The 18,286-nt window shown below is 39.8% G+C and overlaps 2 protein-coding genes across 4 annotated transcripts in view; both read left to right on the top strand.

Moving 5' to 3' along the window:
- Positions 1-11,075, top strand: part of LOC121874263 — a 33,109-nt gene extending 22,034 nt beyond the window's left edge. The window contains exons 18-27 of the mRNA XM_042378367.1: positions 1,309-1,462; positions 1,620-1,783; positions 1,917-2,024; positions 3,082-3,219; positions 3,302-3,457; positions 4,871-4,960; positions 7,350-7,503; positions 9,775-9,992; positions 10,154-10,313; positions 10,612-11,075. Of these exons, the coding sequence (XP_042234301.1) occupies positions 1,309-1,462; positions 1,620-1,783; positions 1,917-2,024; positions 3,082-3,219; positions 3,302-3,457; positions 4,871-4,960; positions 7,350-7,503; positions 9,775-9,992; positions 10,154-10,313; positions 10,612-10,811 (1,542 nt within the window). The 3' untranslated portion in view covers positions 10,812-11,075. The remainder of the gene's footprint in view (positions 1-1,308; positions 1,463-1,619; positions 1,784-1,916; positions 2,025-3,081; positions 3,220-3,301; positions 3,458-4,870; positions 4,961-7,349; positions 7,504-9,774; positions 9,993-10,153; positions 10,314-10,611) is intronic.
- Positions 11,076-17,522: 6,447 nt separating this feature from the next.
- Positions 17,523-18,286, top strand: part of LOC121874261 (CYFIP-related Rac1 interactor B-like) — a 119,963-nt gene continuing 119,199 nt past the window's right edge. For 2 of the 3 annotated variants that reach the window (XM_042378361.1, XM_042378366.1), the window contains exon 1: positions 17,528-17,679. The gene's annotated coding sequence lies outside the window, so the exon portion shown is untranslated. Of the gene's footprint in view, positions 17,680-18,286 lie in introns of all 3 variants that reach the window. The other variant, XM_042378365.1, reaches the window with a different exon arrangement.

The following is an 18,286-nucleotide window of genomic DNA, read 5'->3' as shown; positions in this document are numbered from 1 at the left end:
CCCACACCTTTCTGCCTTCTCTCCATATTTTAAAATGTAATGTTGAAGGGATACAACTTTGCCCACTTATACGTATACTTATCACAATATCTATAAAAATACTTTAGGTTTCGTGCTTATTGAAGACATCTTCAGGTCATGAGACCCACTAATCTCCCACCAAATAAAGTGATCTGACATTCCATCAGAAGGTCAGTAATGAGTACTATTCCCCCACCTTACCTCCACCTGACATTGTCTGGTCAGGTCAAATCCAGACCCCGAAAAATTGGATTTCATCTTTATTCAAGACTTTTTCAGAAAATTCTCTTATTTTCAACCTCGGACATTTGATCCTAAACCCGGAAATATTTGGAAAATTCCAGCTTTGCGAAAGATTTTCCCGAGTAAATTTCGGTTCCGGCTATTGGAGATTTCCGGGTTTGAGTGTTTCCGGTGAACGGAGATATTGCACATACAACCCTTAGGCCAGACACAAATTACTGTATCACGTAGAATACATATAACACTGATGCAAAAAAAGTACCAATGACCGAAAGAAACCACATTCAGCATATGTTGGGGTATAAACTGAAATAACGTAAAATCATAAATTGTACTTGGCATTCTAAGAGCTGGATCATTTAAGAGAAATGGCTGAAGACCGTTCTACATGTACAGTCTTAAGAAAAAAGTAGCCTTACAGATCATGCCTATGATAATTATTGAAACTTGATGGCTTGTACAGTACTTGAGTTATTAAATGTACAGTTTATGTAACTCCAATTCAAATGACTGAGCATAAAATTTTAATTGGAAAAAGTTTTGTAATACCTATTATTGACAATTAAATGTAGGTTCGAGCAAGCTGAAATAAGATTGGAAAGTTGGGTGTGTAACATTGAGATTGTAAACCTATTTCAGAGCTGGGTATTGAGGCAAGTTGTGCAGAGGTAGGCTGAGATGGTTGAGGCAATGGAAAAGTGGGCTAAGAGGTGCAAGAATTTAAATGAAAAGCTAGAGCTAGGCCAAGAATGAGTTAGGACTAGGCTAAGAATGATGAGATTTGAGAAATGACCTTGGAGATAATCTAAGTGATTTTAAAGCTGTAACTTTGAGAGCTGCTGTAGATTAAACCTCCAAGTGGTTTCATAAAGTTCAGGTCAATGAACTGGAGGTTCTACATTGTGACCTTAATGATATAGTATACAGGTACACCTGTAGTTGCAAAATTTAGCCAACTCCTGGAATGACGGCTCATCATTGACATACTTTAATAAGATTGAACATTACTTCACTGAGTTAACATATGACTGACTGGGTCACCAGAGTGTGGGTGGGCAGACGGTGGTCGGACTGACTACAGTTTCTGGGAGGATTCTGGTGCTTGGAAATGTCCTTGTTTCTGGGCGTGTTGGCCGGCATGTCACGGTGAAGCTTGCTGATCAGACTGTTCTCTTGACTAGTGATGTGCAAATTTCAGGTAATTAAAGACTTGTACAAGTACTTGAAATAATGTTTTTCTTGATACTGTTTACTGTAGCATATACTTTACCTTTTCAAGACGGTAATACATAATTTTCCTGAAATGTGGAAATTTTAATCCTGGAAATGTGTGTTTACTTGTTTTCTACATACAGGCACCATGGAGTTCATATCCTACTTACAAGTAACAAGTCTGTCGAGCTCAACACAAGTAATTAATTACCTGTTTATACCAGACTTGTACAAGAATGCTTGGTTTGTGGACAGACCTGTGTCTGTTGGTGCTAGAGTTGTCTTTAGTGCACACACATTATTGAGGGTAAGTGTTCCTTATGGTTAGGATTTGATTCCGTTAAAGTTGTAGAATAAGCCATGTGTAGTGCGTGATAAAATACCAGATATATTTTGCGAGTCCTGAAATAAAATTAAATCTGGCTTTCCTCCATGGATAGGCAGGTCTGGTGTCCACAGGGCCCATCGATGAGCTAATGGTAGACAAAGCTTACAAGGAGACCATTGTTGCCCTCTCGATGTTCCAGAACATTACAGAGGAGTTTAAGGTTTGTACTTTTTTCAGTTGAAAATTAAAAATAGTCCATAAATGTCAATTAAGTTTTTGACTACAACACGGTTGAGTGGATACAGAGCTCGTCTCTTGTTCTGGAGGCTGATGATCGATTCCTGGAAGCTCCCAGTTTACCCAGCTTTAAATGGATACCTAAGCTTGCAACTTGGGAAGTCAAGGCAGTCGAAAGCAATACCCGGCCATGCTGTCCCTCCTTGTGTACCTATACAGTGTAGGTATACATAACCATGGTCAACTAAGGTCATTCAACCAAGGATAGCCAACGAAGCTATCAGATGCCTGTTTTCAGTTGGATTTTTTGCTTGGGCTCGATTACTTTTCAATACAGGTAATAGTAAATAACCAAAATAGGAAAAAATTGGTTGAATGACCATTACCTTGCTCTTGGACTATCCAAGGCTGATGGATCACTTCAAAATTATGACTTTCTATGGTTAGTGAGACGGAAAATCACTTCTCGTGTAGACTTCATCAGCTTTGTATTATTTTAGTTAAGGCTTTAATTTGATTACATTACTGGTTTTAATGTGGTGAGGCAAATTGTTTCTATCCTTTATAGCTGGAGTTAGTTCCTTGACCATAGACACCAGGTATTGTACCAAAATGTATTTACTTCCCTTACTCTGTAATGATTTATATTCCTAGTTCTTGTTTATTGTAAGATACCAGTGTGCACCCCGCTGAAAATTCCCAAAATGCAATTCGGACCCTTGTGCATCATTACCTGCCACTCATAAAATTTACAATGTTGCAGGACTTCATGACCAATAGTCCATTGAATATTTTGTAGTTTGGTATTTGTTTTGCTTTAAAATATTAACCCTCACCACAAATTGGTGATAGGGACTTCACCTCCCATCCCAGAAACTGCTCTGACGAGCAACCAAACCCCCAACCTACAATGTTTTGATGAGCGACTCCCTACCCCTTTCGTGTGCAGTATTGTATTTTGAGGAGTGCGCGTTATATATTTTATGAACGTAGACAGTTTAGCTACAAGCTGCAGTTTCCTTTGCTCACTGTATTTTCAGGGTGAATTCGAGAGCGTGTGTAAACCCATCGCCACGTTGTACAAGAAGCTGGAGGATTGTGCCTTTGAGGGAGACTTTTTCACAGATGTGAAAGATTACAACTTTCCTAAACAGCATCACTCCTCTATCATTTTTACTGTAAGTTTTACTATGAATAACAAGTAAATTAAATTACTGTATCCTCGGCACTACAGAAAGTTTAGCATGTCCCTTCTTCCAGGCTTGGGAAACGACTTACTTCATAATGAGCTACGAAGGACAGTGCTACTCTGATGTGTTCGTGTGGGAGAAAGAAAGTGGCAGCTTTGTACATTACCAGAGGCTGGATAACTCGGGATATGGCCATCACTGGCTTCTGCTGAAGGGAATGGACATGGTGAGATTTTGGGGGAATAGTTATTAGGAATTCGGTTTTTTCCTGTTTAACCTCCCCTCCCACACCATCGATTTTTGGCAACCCACGTGAATCGCATAGATCCGTGCGGAGTAAGTTATTTTTAGGAGGGGTGGGGTGGTGGTATGACCATGACAAGAGAAATGTTTGACAAGAATTGACTTCGGTCGATGGGCCTGCCACGCGAGGACTTAGATCCAGTATTCAGAGTATAGTGGCCGCACTCATGTTCATACATTACATCTTGTACTCTACTGATTATTGGCTGAGTATTGCTTGTTTTGCATTCCATTCTTTGATATTTTAGTATTTCATTGTTCGAAGATCAATGACGTCATACAACGCCACCGTTCGCATTATAATATGCCCCTCCACCCTATCCACTTGATCCACCCTGGAGGGGCTAAGCATTTTTCAATATAATGAAGTTTCTATGATCAGTTTACACGTTGATCAAAATTGATCATATAATCCATGCCATATTTCATAATTGTATAGGCAACTCAGTAGGGCGTGTTTGTCCCCCTCCCCCCCAGGAGGTCAGGACTATAGGGTGTCTTCCCCCCCCCCCCCCCCCCCCAGGTCAGGATTGTAGGGCATGTTCCCAGTCCCCCAGGAGTGCGGGACCCTATGATGTGTATAAACATAACCCCTCTTGCAGTAGGTATAGAAGCATGTTACGGAGGAGGAGGAGGTTGCAGCAGGAAGAAAATATATATATTTTTTTAAAGTTGCTCGAAGAAAACAGTGCAAGGAAATAGCACAAATCAAGGCAGAGCAGAGGCCTTCCAGCAACAAAAACCGAAGCATTTACTATCCTTGAAAAAACTAGCTGGTGCAATTAAAACAAAGAATAAAACCAAACCAAGTGACTGAGTATTACATGGGAAAGAAAACCAAATATTTTGTTTGTATACATCGTGGAACATGCTTATTTTTCTTATTTTAGTTCTAGATATGCTATTGAAACCCCAGTTGCTGGTGCATTAGTGATAAATCCCTTTGGTGAGTATTAAATTTTGAATTCTCGCTGAATGCAGAGCAAAAAAAAGGTATGTTTTCTCAATAATGGTGCACAATTAAAAATATTAACCATTTAAGTTTACTAACTAAAATTTTTAAAGGAATCAAGACCTGTATATGGAAAATATTGTTGCAGTAAACAGGTTTGATTTTGGGTGCTTTGTACAGGTATTTTAATTATTAGGCACTAACGAAATGAGTAACAACGTGAGGAATGGTTTTATACAGTAAAAACATCCCGGGCAGGCGTTTCCCCGGACCCCCTAGCTCGGTATTTTTTTTCTCCCAATCACATGCCTGAGTTATGAGCAGGAGTAATAATTATCCTAATTACTGTATCCGTATCACAAATATTTTTATTTCATTTCGCAGGTGTTTGTTGCAATGGCAGCCTCTTCAACCAGTAATTCCTGCAGCAATACAAATACCACCATCTGGCAGGTCACTCCTTATAACATTGAGGTAAGAAATGTTAGTCTCATTTCAATACAGTATGTGTAATGATTAAACACTGCCAGCATAATCTCTGTTTAGTTTTGGCGAATCCATGCAACCCTGGAAAACGGCTGTAAATTGGTGATTCTGTCGCTGATACGGCCTATGGGTCTTCCTAGGTGACCTAGGGAACATGCAATGGTCTTCACTTTCCTTTACTATTTCCTCTTCACTAATCGGCTTGAGCCAGTCAGTGTCATATTTATTATGCACTGTTGGCAAGTACAGGTATCCCAATATGTATGACCAAAAAAGCAAAACCGTTTAAAGTCTTACCTGTTTTTCTCAATTTAGAAGCAAATATTCACTTTAATGTATTTTGGTACCTTTATTTCTTCAAGTATATACATTCACTTTCTTAAATAAAAGTCCCATTACCTTCAGTAATTTAGTAAAATAGTTCGGCAAGTCGAGCAAACCTAATGGGAAGCTCGATTTAGCAGAAACTTCGATTTCACGAACGGGTGGCTCGAATTAGCTCGTTAAATCAAGAAAGTGCTGTACTTGTATATTGTGACAAGCGAAGATGCCACTCCCATTCTCTACTCCATATATCGTACTGGCCCCAACATTATCAAGTTTTGGATCCGTCAGTGTACATGGGCATGTAAGCATTGTGTAACCTAGAAATTTATAGATTTTATGCCGAAGGAGTTCAAAATGTGTCCATCTTTCCTCCAGGGGGGGGCACGTTCCTTCCATTCAGAAATTGGGATCCTCCCATGATGGGCACTTTTTTCTCGCCACTTAAACTACACCTTTTCACATCCGTTGACATTGTTACATAACTATTTGACAAATTTCTTAACCGAATGACAGAACACATATCGAATGGCAATCTAAAATAACTGTTGGTGGTATGTCATTCTCCAATTGTTACATTCTCAAACTATATGTAGACTGTCGGTTTATTGTTCGTCTGTCAACTTCATAACTTGTGTCAATCACTTCCGTTAGCCTGAACGAACAGTTATTTTAGTGTCATTCGATGTGTGTTTTGTCATACGGTTATGAAATTTGTCAACTAGTTATGTAACAATGTCTCGACGGATATGTGAAAGGGTGTATTTCAGAACACATTCAGCAAATGACTCGATTAGTCTGAACAGTTGCTTCCTGGACTGCGGTTGTTCAGACTCAAGGTGACTGAGGAAAGAATAGAAATAGGACGTTGTGAACTGGTGATATTTCTGGCCAGTATAAGGTGTTCATCAGCTGATAGTTCTTTGATATTAAGCTATAAACATTGAAATTATTTAATGCTAGATTGCTATTCATTCAGCGAGTCAGGCAAGTTTAAAATTGTTTTGGCATGTATAGACTGCAGATACCTGTATACAGTATAGTCTAGCCTGCTTCCAGACATTACAGACCGTGCAGGTACACAGTTTCCAGTGCACTTCCTCCAAAAGTATCTTGAACAATTTTGTGCGAGACCACATGGCAACGGATGAAGGATTTTGACAACCCTACCAAGACAACCGGAGTTGCTGTGTTCATTTTGAAATTCGTCGGTTCTTATCTTGATACTTTTTTGGAGCAAGTGTACCTAGACTGTCTGGGTATACAAACATTGATAAACAGTGGGGGCAATACGAGAGGAAAAGTAACAAAGCAGTCATGCTTGTATCCAGTTGCATCTTGCTTGGGTTTGGTTACTAATCCGTAATAGTAAATCTATTCGTTTTTTTTTTAATATAACCAACTTTACATTGCACATTCTCTCCAAAACTGATGGATCACTTGAAAAATAAGTATGGATAGTAATACAGTACTACTATATAGAATATCCCGCTCATTGTGGGTTTTTTGGTCATGTATATTTGTTTTCTCAACTATTTGACCGTAACGGTTTTAATGTGGTTAGGCAATTGTTTCGTCATTTATAGCTGTAAAGAATATTTTTTTTTTTGACATAGGACACTGGGTACCAGCTCGTATCCCTAATGTTTGTAATATCTCATGGTAGTCCTTTGAAAATTCTAAAAGTATGATTAAATTTCAACTGCTTTACTACCCACCACATTTAACATATCCAGTGTTTGCAGGACTTTGTGACCAATGTAATTTCTTGCATCCATGTTGAGAATAACTTGGCATCTTGTTTTTAATTTTTGTTTGGGCAGAGTTCCATGATGAATATGAATAGGCATTTGGCATTTCTATAAAGAAATTTTAGTAATTATAATTGTTGTGGTATCAATAGTCCTGTATGGGATTATTTTGATCTAGTGATTTAGCATATTAAATACTGCAGAGAAATAATGAGAAGCTTGGGAATGATTGGTGTATGGAGAGATTAAATGGGGCATAATGTTACGATAGACTAGTATTTCCTTGTCTCAATATTTTGTAGGTGTTCCAAGTGGTAGCGGCCGGTGAACACTTGTCAAGTGAGACACTGCCTGAGGGGCCTCTACTGCATGTGCATGCTCTACACATAACCATCACCTATACCTACTTGGCAGATAGTCAAACCTGGCGCCAGCTAGGTAGATCTCCTGTTGCAGGTAAGTTTGATGTACCCTTGGTGGTGAAATGTGACCTTAGAGCTCGAGGAATAATAGGGAGTCAAACTTTGCGAAGCCTTGAAAGTGCTGATCAAATTTTGTTGGCTATGAAGGTTTCATGAGCTGTAAATACCTGGTAGGTAAGGTATGCACTTATTCTAATTTTATAAATGTTCAGTATTAAGTAAATTCTGTTTTCTCGTATTTGCATTTTGTTACTGCTATTTTTCTTGCCAGCTGGTCAGGCAGGTGGTTTGTTGTGTACAGGGGGTCCCGACTTCTGAACTCCCACCGACACGAAAGGGGTTAAACTTTAATATACAGTATTTTAGTTACACGATTTATTTATTTTTAATTTTTACTGTATTTTATCATTCTATTTCTTATTTTATCTTAAGTGATTTTAGATGTATATAAGGACTTAGGCTATGATATAGTGGGATTTTAAACATTGTTCTGTAAGTACGGTATGCACACAGCATGTGCTCCGACTTGCGTACAAATCCAACTTGAGAACTTCCTCGGGAACGGAACCCGTTAATAACCCGGGACCCCTATACTGTTGGCAATTATTGGGCTTGTATGGAACCCTGAGTGTATCTAAACATGTTGGTCAAATTTGATCTTGAATAAGTTCACACTTAGTGCTGTCACAACATTCACTGACAGGTTGAGTGCAAGCGAGGCAAAGTCGAACCCAAAGGCTTTCCATCACGACGTAAAATTTAAATTAAAAAAGTGTTGGCTTATTTGATCTGAGGGCTGAAGATGGTAGTAGTGAAGATTCAGTTCAGGACGAGGAGGAAGCGTTCAACAAATTATTTTCCTGTGTTCACGAGTATGCGAATAATCTTCCTAAGAGTCCTGGCTCTGACATAGTGCATCCCAGAGTGCTAAGAGTTGTGTGAAGAGCTTGCTTGAGCCCCTCAAGATCCTGTTCTGTAAATGCCTGGATGAGCAAAATGTCCCAGTGACTGGAAAATGGCTAATGCGAGTCCTATATTCAAGCCAAGCGATAGTTATTCCATGAATAATTAGACTGAGCCTGAACATGATGGTACATGTACTAAAACAATCTTGAAAAGAACTGCCATCACTTACGTTAACGCTCTTGCTCGACACACTAGGTATTGGTTGTTCGAATTCTGGAACAGGGTGGTAATACATATTTGGATTTTGCAAAGGCTTTTGACCGGGTACCCCATGAAAGGCTGAGAATTAAACTGGAATGGTACGGGATTCAGGAATGTCCTAGTATGGATTAGACTTTCTTCATGATTACAAGCAATGTGGCTTAATGGCAAGAAATAATCCTGTGTATCCACTGTAAGAAGTGGGGTACCACAAGAGTGTACTGGGCCTGTTTGTTTAGATCATAATCTGCCAAAAGCTATACACACATCTGCACAAATGTCTGCAGACTATGCCAAGTAATAACGGGAAATTAAGAACAAAAACAGACTGAGAAGAGCTGCAGAATGATCTCGAATTTCAGTGATCGAAGAAATGGCTGTCAAGGTTCAATATCACGAATTATAAGAGGATGCTCCCAAGTCATACCAACAGTAAGGAGGCGTATTAAATGTCCCAGCAGGATGAAGAAACTATTAATTGAAACCGAATGTGAAAAGGACTTGGGTGTATGTTGACTGAACTGAAGTTTTCGGGCAATTGCGAGAAGGTGAATCAAGCAATTAAACTAGTAGGTCTTTTAAGAAAGGCGTTCAGATATCTTGTATGCAATTGTGGTGAATTGCATAATGTTCTAAAGGGATTGCTGGCTGCAGAGTGGGAGGTGGCGTGTTGTCCTCCGTCCTCCTCTCCCCGGCTACACACCCAATGTAGTTTTGTACAATATCTTCGATTTCTTCATATTCTATTCCCATAATTCTTTCCTTTTGATCCATTTCCTAATATACTGTATTCCAATAATAATAATAATAATAATAATAATAATAGACTTTTTGGAACTGCTTGCTTATTTCAGATTCATTCGGAAATTATAATCTTTTAATTCTTTTTCGAGAAAAAACATTAGAATTAAGCCGAAATCTGAATTACAACTATCACAATTAACGAGGGTACAGTGTATGTAGCTTTATTGGTGCCATAGGTCATAAAATTAACAGTAGCTATGTTAAATTTTGATATTTTCAGATTTCTATAATTGACTAAGAATCTCCATTAATTCACAACCTGGTACCTTGTATTAGTGTTAGCTTACAATGGATCAATGGTGAGTTGTTCAATTAATTCGCTACAATCCACAAGATGTGGGAGCAGAGGTGGTCCAGGAGGATGGAAGTGTGGTATATTGGAGGAGTCGTGGGGGTGTCGGCCATGTATGGGTGGACAGGATAGCCACGCTCACTCTTGACCTGCCCAAAGCTGCCATCAACTATGCTAGCCTTTTCACCAAGGACAACAATATTATACTGGTCCTCATTGTTACCTCCTTTACCTTTAAGGAGCCAGTGTATACTCTACGGGTTTGTATATTGGATTTTTTTTGTAAATTTGAAGAAATCGTTATTATAAACATATTTTTGACTGATTTTAGTTCACTTGTGGCTGAACATTATCCAAAAATAGACAGAACTGCAATACTGTACTAATCTATAGATGATAGTATAAATAAAATTTATTTCAGGTGTACTATGTTAAAGAAAGGATCTTAAAGTGTGTTGGCATACAAGTGTTGACAACATCTGGGCAGTTGTTAGTGTTTTCTGTAGGTAATACAGCCACAGGAGCCACATTTATTGTTGTTACACAAAAGGAACTGTGCCCTGTCATCTACACATTCTCGGGTAAGGATAACTTGTAGATCATAATACAGGACATCCTAATTTTGTTGACTAGTTACTTGGTAAGCAGTGTTCAAAATCTTACTATTCATGTCTGTAAATGTGGATTCACAATATTTGCAAATGTGAAATTGTGTGGTCACTTTTTTATAGAGGCTATTAACCCATTTATTGTATTGTACATACTTTAATTTGAGACGTAATGAAATCACTTTGGTTGAATTTATCAAATTTCATAACGGATAAAGATGGATGAAAATATCCAGCTGCTAAAACCACTAACAATGGACCATATTTGCAGGTGAGATACTGAAACTTTGGACAGAGCTGAGTGCCCCTAGGACGTCATGGCTGCAGCACTTTGAAGTCCGCTCAGACAGGTTCCCCACCATCATGGACCATTACCTCCTCCTCGGTCGCAGTGACAACAGGGCCTCCTTGTATTATTTGGTTATGAAAGGTGTGGCTATACCAGAGAAGAACATCTCTTGCACGATTTGATTTTTTAACCAGATGTCCTAAATGTCTTCATGGTTCGAAACATTGCAGCTACAATTGTAGTATTTGTTTAATTCTATTGCCTATTTTATTTTATTTAGTATATTTTCTCTAGTAAAACGAGATGTAGCATATGATGGCAATATAATACATTACACCCCATGTACAGGGTACTGTAGTTGTTGCAGGCGGTTCGACAAGGAACTTAAACGTTTTCAGTGTCCTTAAAATAGAAAATTTGGCATTTTAAAATAAATATAATTGGTCTTTGGTGACTTTTATGGAACCTTTCATTTGCAATTCGGAGAAAGCCAGAATTGGTCTCGAATAGAATTTTATGCTTTTAGGCATAGGAATGAAAAAGGTCGTGTATGCAAGGAACAATATATTGTACAGGGAGTCCCCGGATTAGTACGCAAGTTGGAACACGTGCTATGTGCATACCGTATTTACAGAATGTTTAAAATCCCGCTATATCATACCCCAAGTCCTAATATGCATCTAAAATCACTTGATTTAGGAGAAAGAAATAACGATAAAATACAGTAAATGAAAGTAAAAAATAAGTTGTCGAGTAAATCAAATGCTATAAATTTAAAGTTTAACCCCGTTCGTATCTTTCTTTTTTGGTAAATCGGGGACTCCCTGTATACTGCATTGAAGATGTGGTGCCATTCCCATGAATCTATTTTTTTTCTGTAGCTGGAGTTACTAGGTACTGTACTACTGTATATCATAATGATCTACTGTATGTACCGCACTGTTTCTATAGATACATAGCTACATACCCTGTCACGTAAAGTATCGTGATGTATGTATGTATGTATGTATATATATATATATATATATATGACTAAATTCTTTTAAGTATTGGGTACCTGCAGTATATAATTATATAACCCTAATATAAAACGGACTGGAAATGGAAATTTATATATTCTACACTACACTTTGTATGAATACCGAATTTAATGAAAAATATTGATTTTAATTACTTTACTGAATAAAACACGTTTAGCGATCTGGATGCGTGTGGCGATCCCACTACCCTTTATACCTGGGGAGTGAAACTTCCCAAGTTATTAACAAATAAAGGAACAAATAGGGAACACGGCAATAATTATCCCCACAAAAACCTACTCGACTAAATGTACTTGAATAAGTATGAACAAGTTGAAATAAGTCGCAAAAGGGAAGATAATTAATTAATTCAATTTATGTTCTAAAGGGAGTAATGACTAGCAAACATGAATTTAAGGGTATAAGTAATTGTATATTAAAATAAGTGATGCCAGAAGGGCGAAAATATACCATACGGAGTTAGACCAAACGGAGTTAGACCAAACGAATATTACTTAACATAATTAGATTACACAAACATACAGTATATATACAACAATCCCTACAAAATAGTTATTTCCTACCAAACAGGAGATTCCTTACCACCAGGATCCCTTCCTAGGCCTAACTAAACGTGTCACTAATACCTGATACCCCTAGGGCATTGCAGAAGACTGGACAAGGCACTGGACAAGGGTCAAGGCTAGAGAACGAATGGACACCTCTACCATATGCCGCGGTTTTTCGCTACTGGGTAAGCGTGCCCACGCTGTGGAGGAGCGCATCTCATAACACATGATCCAGGACATTTGCTAGATATTTTATATAATTAATTAATACTACTCTTGATTTGACTTAGAGTAACACAATGATGCATATTAATAACATACATAAATATACAATTAACCTAAGTAACTAAGAACAATAATAATATAAGTACAATTAACAAGTTAATAGCTTGCGTTAAATGTAGACGTGAACATATGCCCCAGGCTATGCGAGTTCCCGAGTGCCACAGGCACGTGACAATGCGTTCCTAACAAAATACCGATTTGATCAAGTGAACAGCAACGAGAAGTATCTTAAACAAGGGATGATCAGGAAAATCGGTGAAGACGTCATGTAATTGTGTAGTAGTCGCCAGGGGTGTCATTTGCCCCCATCCCTCGACCTCTAAGAAGACCTGGCTTGCACAGCCCAAAGGCTGTCTTGCTCTCTGGAAAATTGTAATTAGATTCATTTTTCAAATAGACGAATTTGGATTTGGTGAAAACATCTTGTGGGGGTTTTCTGATGATGAATCTCGGATATGATGGAGGTGAGAAGGGGAACTCGGCTACGGCGTGTTCTCTATAAATATATTGTATACAAAACAGTCTGCTGCTGGGAAGTTTCTGCATAGTAGAGGAGTTGCTGTGCAGGAGCTTCTTTAGAGGTGTGGTGTGCTGCAGAGCTCTTGGTAGAATGGACTTCATGGCGAGGCTGGGAGCTTGTATACACGAACACCGGAAGTAAGCGTCGCTGGTGGCAGAGAAACACTCAGGGTGGCCGAACCCTACTGAGTCTAGATGGCTAGGCTTGTCTGAGAAACTGTCTCCTGATCGGCGACTAATGGAAGTGGCAGTTGTAGGGGGAGAGTATAACTACAATCTCGATAAACTGAATAGCATTAAGGAAGCAAGTCGTATTGCTAGCAGCCACATGGTCCACACCGGGCAGATACAAATTGAAAATATAATACATGTTGGAATGTGTTCCATCATTACAGCACCACCAGGCATCACCCAAAAATAATAACCGCGTTGGCAGTTGAGGCTGATGTCCTGGTGTGTGGCATTGCATGCTCTTTGTTCTGATTTCGTTGTGCCTCGGATATATTATAAAGTGTTAAATTTACTCGAAGCTCTGGCAACGAACTATTGCTGGCTTTTTCGCTAAAAAACTAAAGAACGGGACAACGCTTCATGTATTGCCGAGAAAGAAGACAGCAGGGGTGGCCCTGAGCTAAGTGTCGGTACTACTCCATTAACATCTGGGATTGGGAATGATGGTGGAAACAGTTGTTTTAAATGACTGTGCTCCCTACTGTTACCCCCCGCTCGTTGTGACGTAGGCATGACGAACCAATTTAGTTTCCTAGGGATTTGTACAGTAGTTTATATCGGAATATAACAGAACAAACTCACTATGAGGTCCCTTGCATAATAAGGGTTACTCGCGCCTAAATTTGAAAGCTGTAAACCGGGTTTAAAGTTTTTCCAACTTCTAACAAGCGTAATGGAATGTAATGATCATGCACAGTAAGAAGAGGGGAGCTTCATGGCAAATGAACATTTATTGATGTGGGTTTTTCAAAATGGAAGGACTGTTCAAAATTATTTGAAAAATCTGTTCGAAGTGGAAGGCACGCAAGTTCTAAGTGTGGTTGAGCTTGAAAGTTGTAACTAGCAAAAAAGACATTTCCTTCAAGAATAAACTTTGTGCCAACAGGGCAAATGAAATTAAGGAAAATGGAGAACATGCGAGAGATTTATTAAGCTTTACGAGCTTGCTTGTCAGACAAGGTTTGCCGTTCCTTGGTTATGATGAAAGTGCAAGGTCTCCAAATAAAGGAAATTTGTAGACTAAAAGCGCTAGCGGACACCAATGATATTTTGCAGAAAAAGATGCAAAACGGATATGGCCACTGCACGTCTCCTGAACACCAAAATGATTTAATACGGGTGTTTGGCAACATTATTTGAGTGATCTACACAGGTTAAGAAAGCAAAATATTTCTTATTAGTGGATGTATGCTGTGCGTTATTTAGTTCATAAAGTAAAAATAGAATGGACCAACTGCCCGATTAGCTTGTGATGAAATGATAAATAAAAATAACTAAAGCTATCTTCATTTCACATTAAGAGTGTTGATTACGGTTTGTTAAAGATCCAATTTGGATACAACTGATGAAAGCCTTTCTCTTGTCGAATCACTAGTGTGGGGTTTTGAGATATTGGTTCACACTCACGATGGGTTGGAGAAAGGAAACTCACAATGTGCTCTCTTTATGCATATTGTATTGGATGTACAATGCAGCTTGGTGCTGGGAAGTGGCAGCGTGGAGTAGAGAGAGTTGGTTGGGGAGCGCGCTCAGAGGAGGACACGCAGCTTGTGGGGCTCCATAGTCGCTGGCGAGAGCCACCAGGCAGGAACAGAGGTGGTGTTGCTTGCTGGTGGCTGTAGGTAGAAGGGCAGGTCACGGCGGGGTGAGGTGTGGCATGATAGTTGACCTCCGCTTTGTTAGGCGGCGCTGTTTACCGACGTTAGACCACGAGGAGTAAGCTGGTGAATTCGAAGAGGGGTCGGCTAGTCAGCGACAAACTTATTCACCAAGTGAGTCAACCTCCTGTTGATAAGACAAACACATGGCTTGCGACAATCTTAAAGGTCGAGCGCAGGTCAGCTGATTAATCAAAACAGCTGGCTGGCTCCCACACCCGTCTCGGATAGAGGCCAATAGATTCTTACCACTTGAACAGGGAAGTCAGACACAACTCAAGTGTTATCTCAAAGTGTATTCGCAAAACATCTCTGGAGAGAATTCCTAATTTATTCTTTCAGATTATATCTGTATATATACCTGCTTCTACAATAAACCCAAGAAAACGGCTATAAGTGTTTACATCAAACCCAGCCACTGAAAGAGTTCCAGAACTTAATTAAAACAATGTGATACCAAAAACAGCTATCACAGTGTGACATGTTACTGTAATGTGATCTCGCGTTACTATAGTGTGACCTCCCATTACTATACTGTGACCTCACGTTACTTTAGCGAGTCCACGTTACTACAAAATTATTTCCAACATAGCGGATGTCGCACGCACACGCACACACACACACACACACACTGAGTGGTGCGCAGCTACGTGATGGTGCTGATTTGGTGAGATGCGGAGTTAAGTTATAGTGCTGGTAAGGCGAGGTGCGCAGCTTTGTGATGGGGCTGGTAAGGCGAGGTGCGCAGTTAAGTTATAGTGCTGGTATGATGTAATGTGCAGCTATGTGATGGTACTGGGATAGTGAGATGCGCAGCTGATTTATTTTGTTAGTATAAAGAGATGCGCAGCTGACTTACTTTGTTAGTATAAAGAGATGCGCAGCTGAGTGACTGTCAGTATGGGGAGATGTGCAGTTAAGGAGTTTGTTAGTATGGTGATGTGCGCACCTGAGTAATTGTGTTATGGTGAAATGTGCAGCTGTGTAATGGTTTCAGTATACTAGTGATATGCTCAGCTGAATAATGGTTTCTGTATAGTGATATGCGCAGCTGAGTGGTTTCAGTATAATATGCGCAGCCGAGTGGTTTCATAGTGATGTGCGCAGCAAAGTAATGGTTTCAGTATTGGGAGATGCGCAGCTGAGTAATGGTTTCAGTAGTGATATGCGCAGCTGAGTTGTTTCAGTATAGTGATGTGCGCCGCTGAATAATGGTTTCAGTATAGCGATGTGCGCAGCTGAATAGTGGTTTTGTAGTGGATTTCTCCCCTACAAACGCTGTTTGTCACTGAGTAGCCGACCCCGCGAATTCCCCAGTGTATGCCTCGTAGTCTAGGTCAACCAGCGCCGCCATACATCACGGAGGTCAACTATTAAGCCACGCCTACCTCCGCTATATAAGATCTGACCTCGTGGTGACCTATCTCTCTCCTCTTTCTACCTACACCAACCAGCAAGCAACACCACCACCTCCGCTTCTGCCTGGCGGCCCTTGCTCCAGCCGGCGAGCATGGCGACCCACAAGCTGTCCTCCTCTGAGCACCCTCACCAACCAGCTCTTTACTCAACGCTTGTAACCACGCTGCCTTCCCAGCACCAAGCTGCATTGTACATCCAATACAACATGTATACAGAGAGCACACTGAGTTTCCTTTCTCCATCCCATCCTGAGTGTGAACCCAAACATAACTTACCCTACAGTTTCAGTGAAGTGAGATGCGCAGCTGAATGATGTCAATAAAGTCGGATGTGCAGCTGAGTGATGTCAGTATGGTGAGATGCGCAGCTGAGTGGTGGTGTCAATATGGTGAGATGCGCAGCCGAGTGATAATTTTTTTGAATATTGAATATATTAATACCAGATGCATCTGGTAACATTGTGACAGCACTAGGATCCAGTTTATGGAATAAACTGTTGAAATTGAAACCCAATTGAATATTTTACCCAAATATTTCTGGTATTATTATGCATATTTACACATTCCATGAAGAAATCCTCAACTTAGAATGAATATGCAGTGTATCATTATAAATTAATAAAACTTTGTATATATTTGACAGTAAGAAAGAAGACGTTTCTTCTATATATTAAAGCAGGTTTTAACGTAATGAATTAAATACTTTAAATAGTTTTCATTTCGTGAATAACGCTAAATTCTGTAATTATTTCGTGTATTCTATTCTGTCTAGTATTTACGTATGTATTGACATGAAGAGATACTAACGATTTTTTATTTATTATATTCTAGTTTTTGTGTTTTGTTTTTAATCTTTATAAACAAACATGTGATACAGCCGAAAGACGAAGTGGCCAGTATTCTCCAAACAAGCCAAGACACAGAATACTGTAAACCCTAGGTAGCAACTCACAGGAGCCGTGTTGAGACAGATGGTCCTGAGTCAAATGACGCGCTGTGTGACGTCAAATATTCTGCCACTCACAACATAGCTAGAAAGAAACGTCACGAATCTTCGCCCAATCGCGGGCCTTGTACTGACGTCATAAGCGGGAAAACCAATCACGAGAGGCACCGAGGGTTGCGCTTGAACCAACTCAATTTAACGAACACACGTACACACACACACCCACAGCACCATCACCACCAAGGGCCCAAGACCACCTAACGCACGTCAGTGGAAGTTTGACGGTTAGTGTGTGTCGTTGTGGTGCATCGTTTCTTGATATCCGGGACGGGTCTATACACATTTCTCCGTGCACAACTATTTGTTAAATTTTCGACTTTTCTACCACTAAAAGACCTTTATTAGGTAAGTGTGTGATTGCGTTTACACCGGTGTTTATGTTAATTTACCCTTAAAATACGGGTTCGTGTACCGTATCTTTGATGAGTAACGTGTGTCAGTGATATCACGTCAATTATTTTTGCTTACACCGCCACTTTATTACAGAAAATGATATTCTCGTTTGAAATAAAAAGTCAGACACGAGAAACACCACTGCATCATGATTTATGTGATGTTTTGCATTTTTATCGAGTTGTGCATGCAAAAGGAATTATGGTAGTTTCTTATCAGTGTTGACGTTAAAGGTATCTGGTGTGGTCACCTGGGTTACTGGGGGTGGACGGCCTTAAGGGCTTTCTTTGTTTCCATCACGTTAGCACCGAACGTTGTGGGTTATGGGCAACAAACGTTCCACCACTGCTGCTTGACCTTACCATACAGTCACTAATTGAAGCCGCGAACACCACCACAGATTACCACCAACACTAACTATCCTCCAACACCACCCCACCCACCTACATCTTAATCCAACACCACCACTACCCCATCCACCTACACCTCGTTCCAACACCACCACTAACCCACCCACCTACGTCTTCACCAACACTACCCACCAACACCGCCACTTCCC

This window comes from Homarus americanus, unplaced genomic scaffold, assembly GCF_018991925.1.
Source record: "Homarus americanus isolate GMGI-L3 unplaced genomic scaffold, GMGI_Hamer_2.0 scaffold49667, whole genome shotgun sequence".
Classification (NCBI taxonomy): domain Eukaryota; kingdom Metazoa; phylum Arthropoda; class Malacostraca; order Decapoda; family Nephropidae; genus Homarus; species Homarus americanus.
This window is presented reverse-complemented; position numbering and strand designations above follow the sequence as displayed.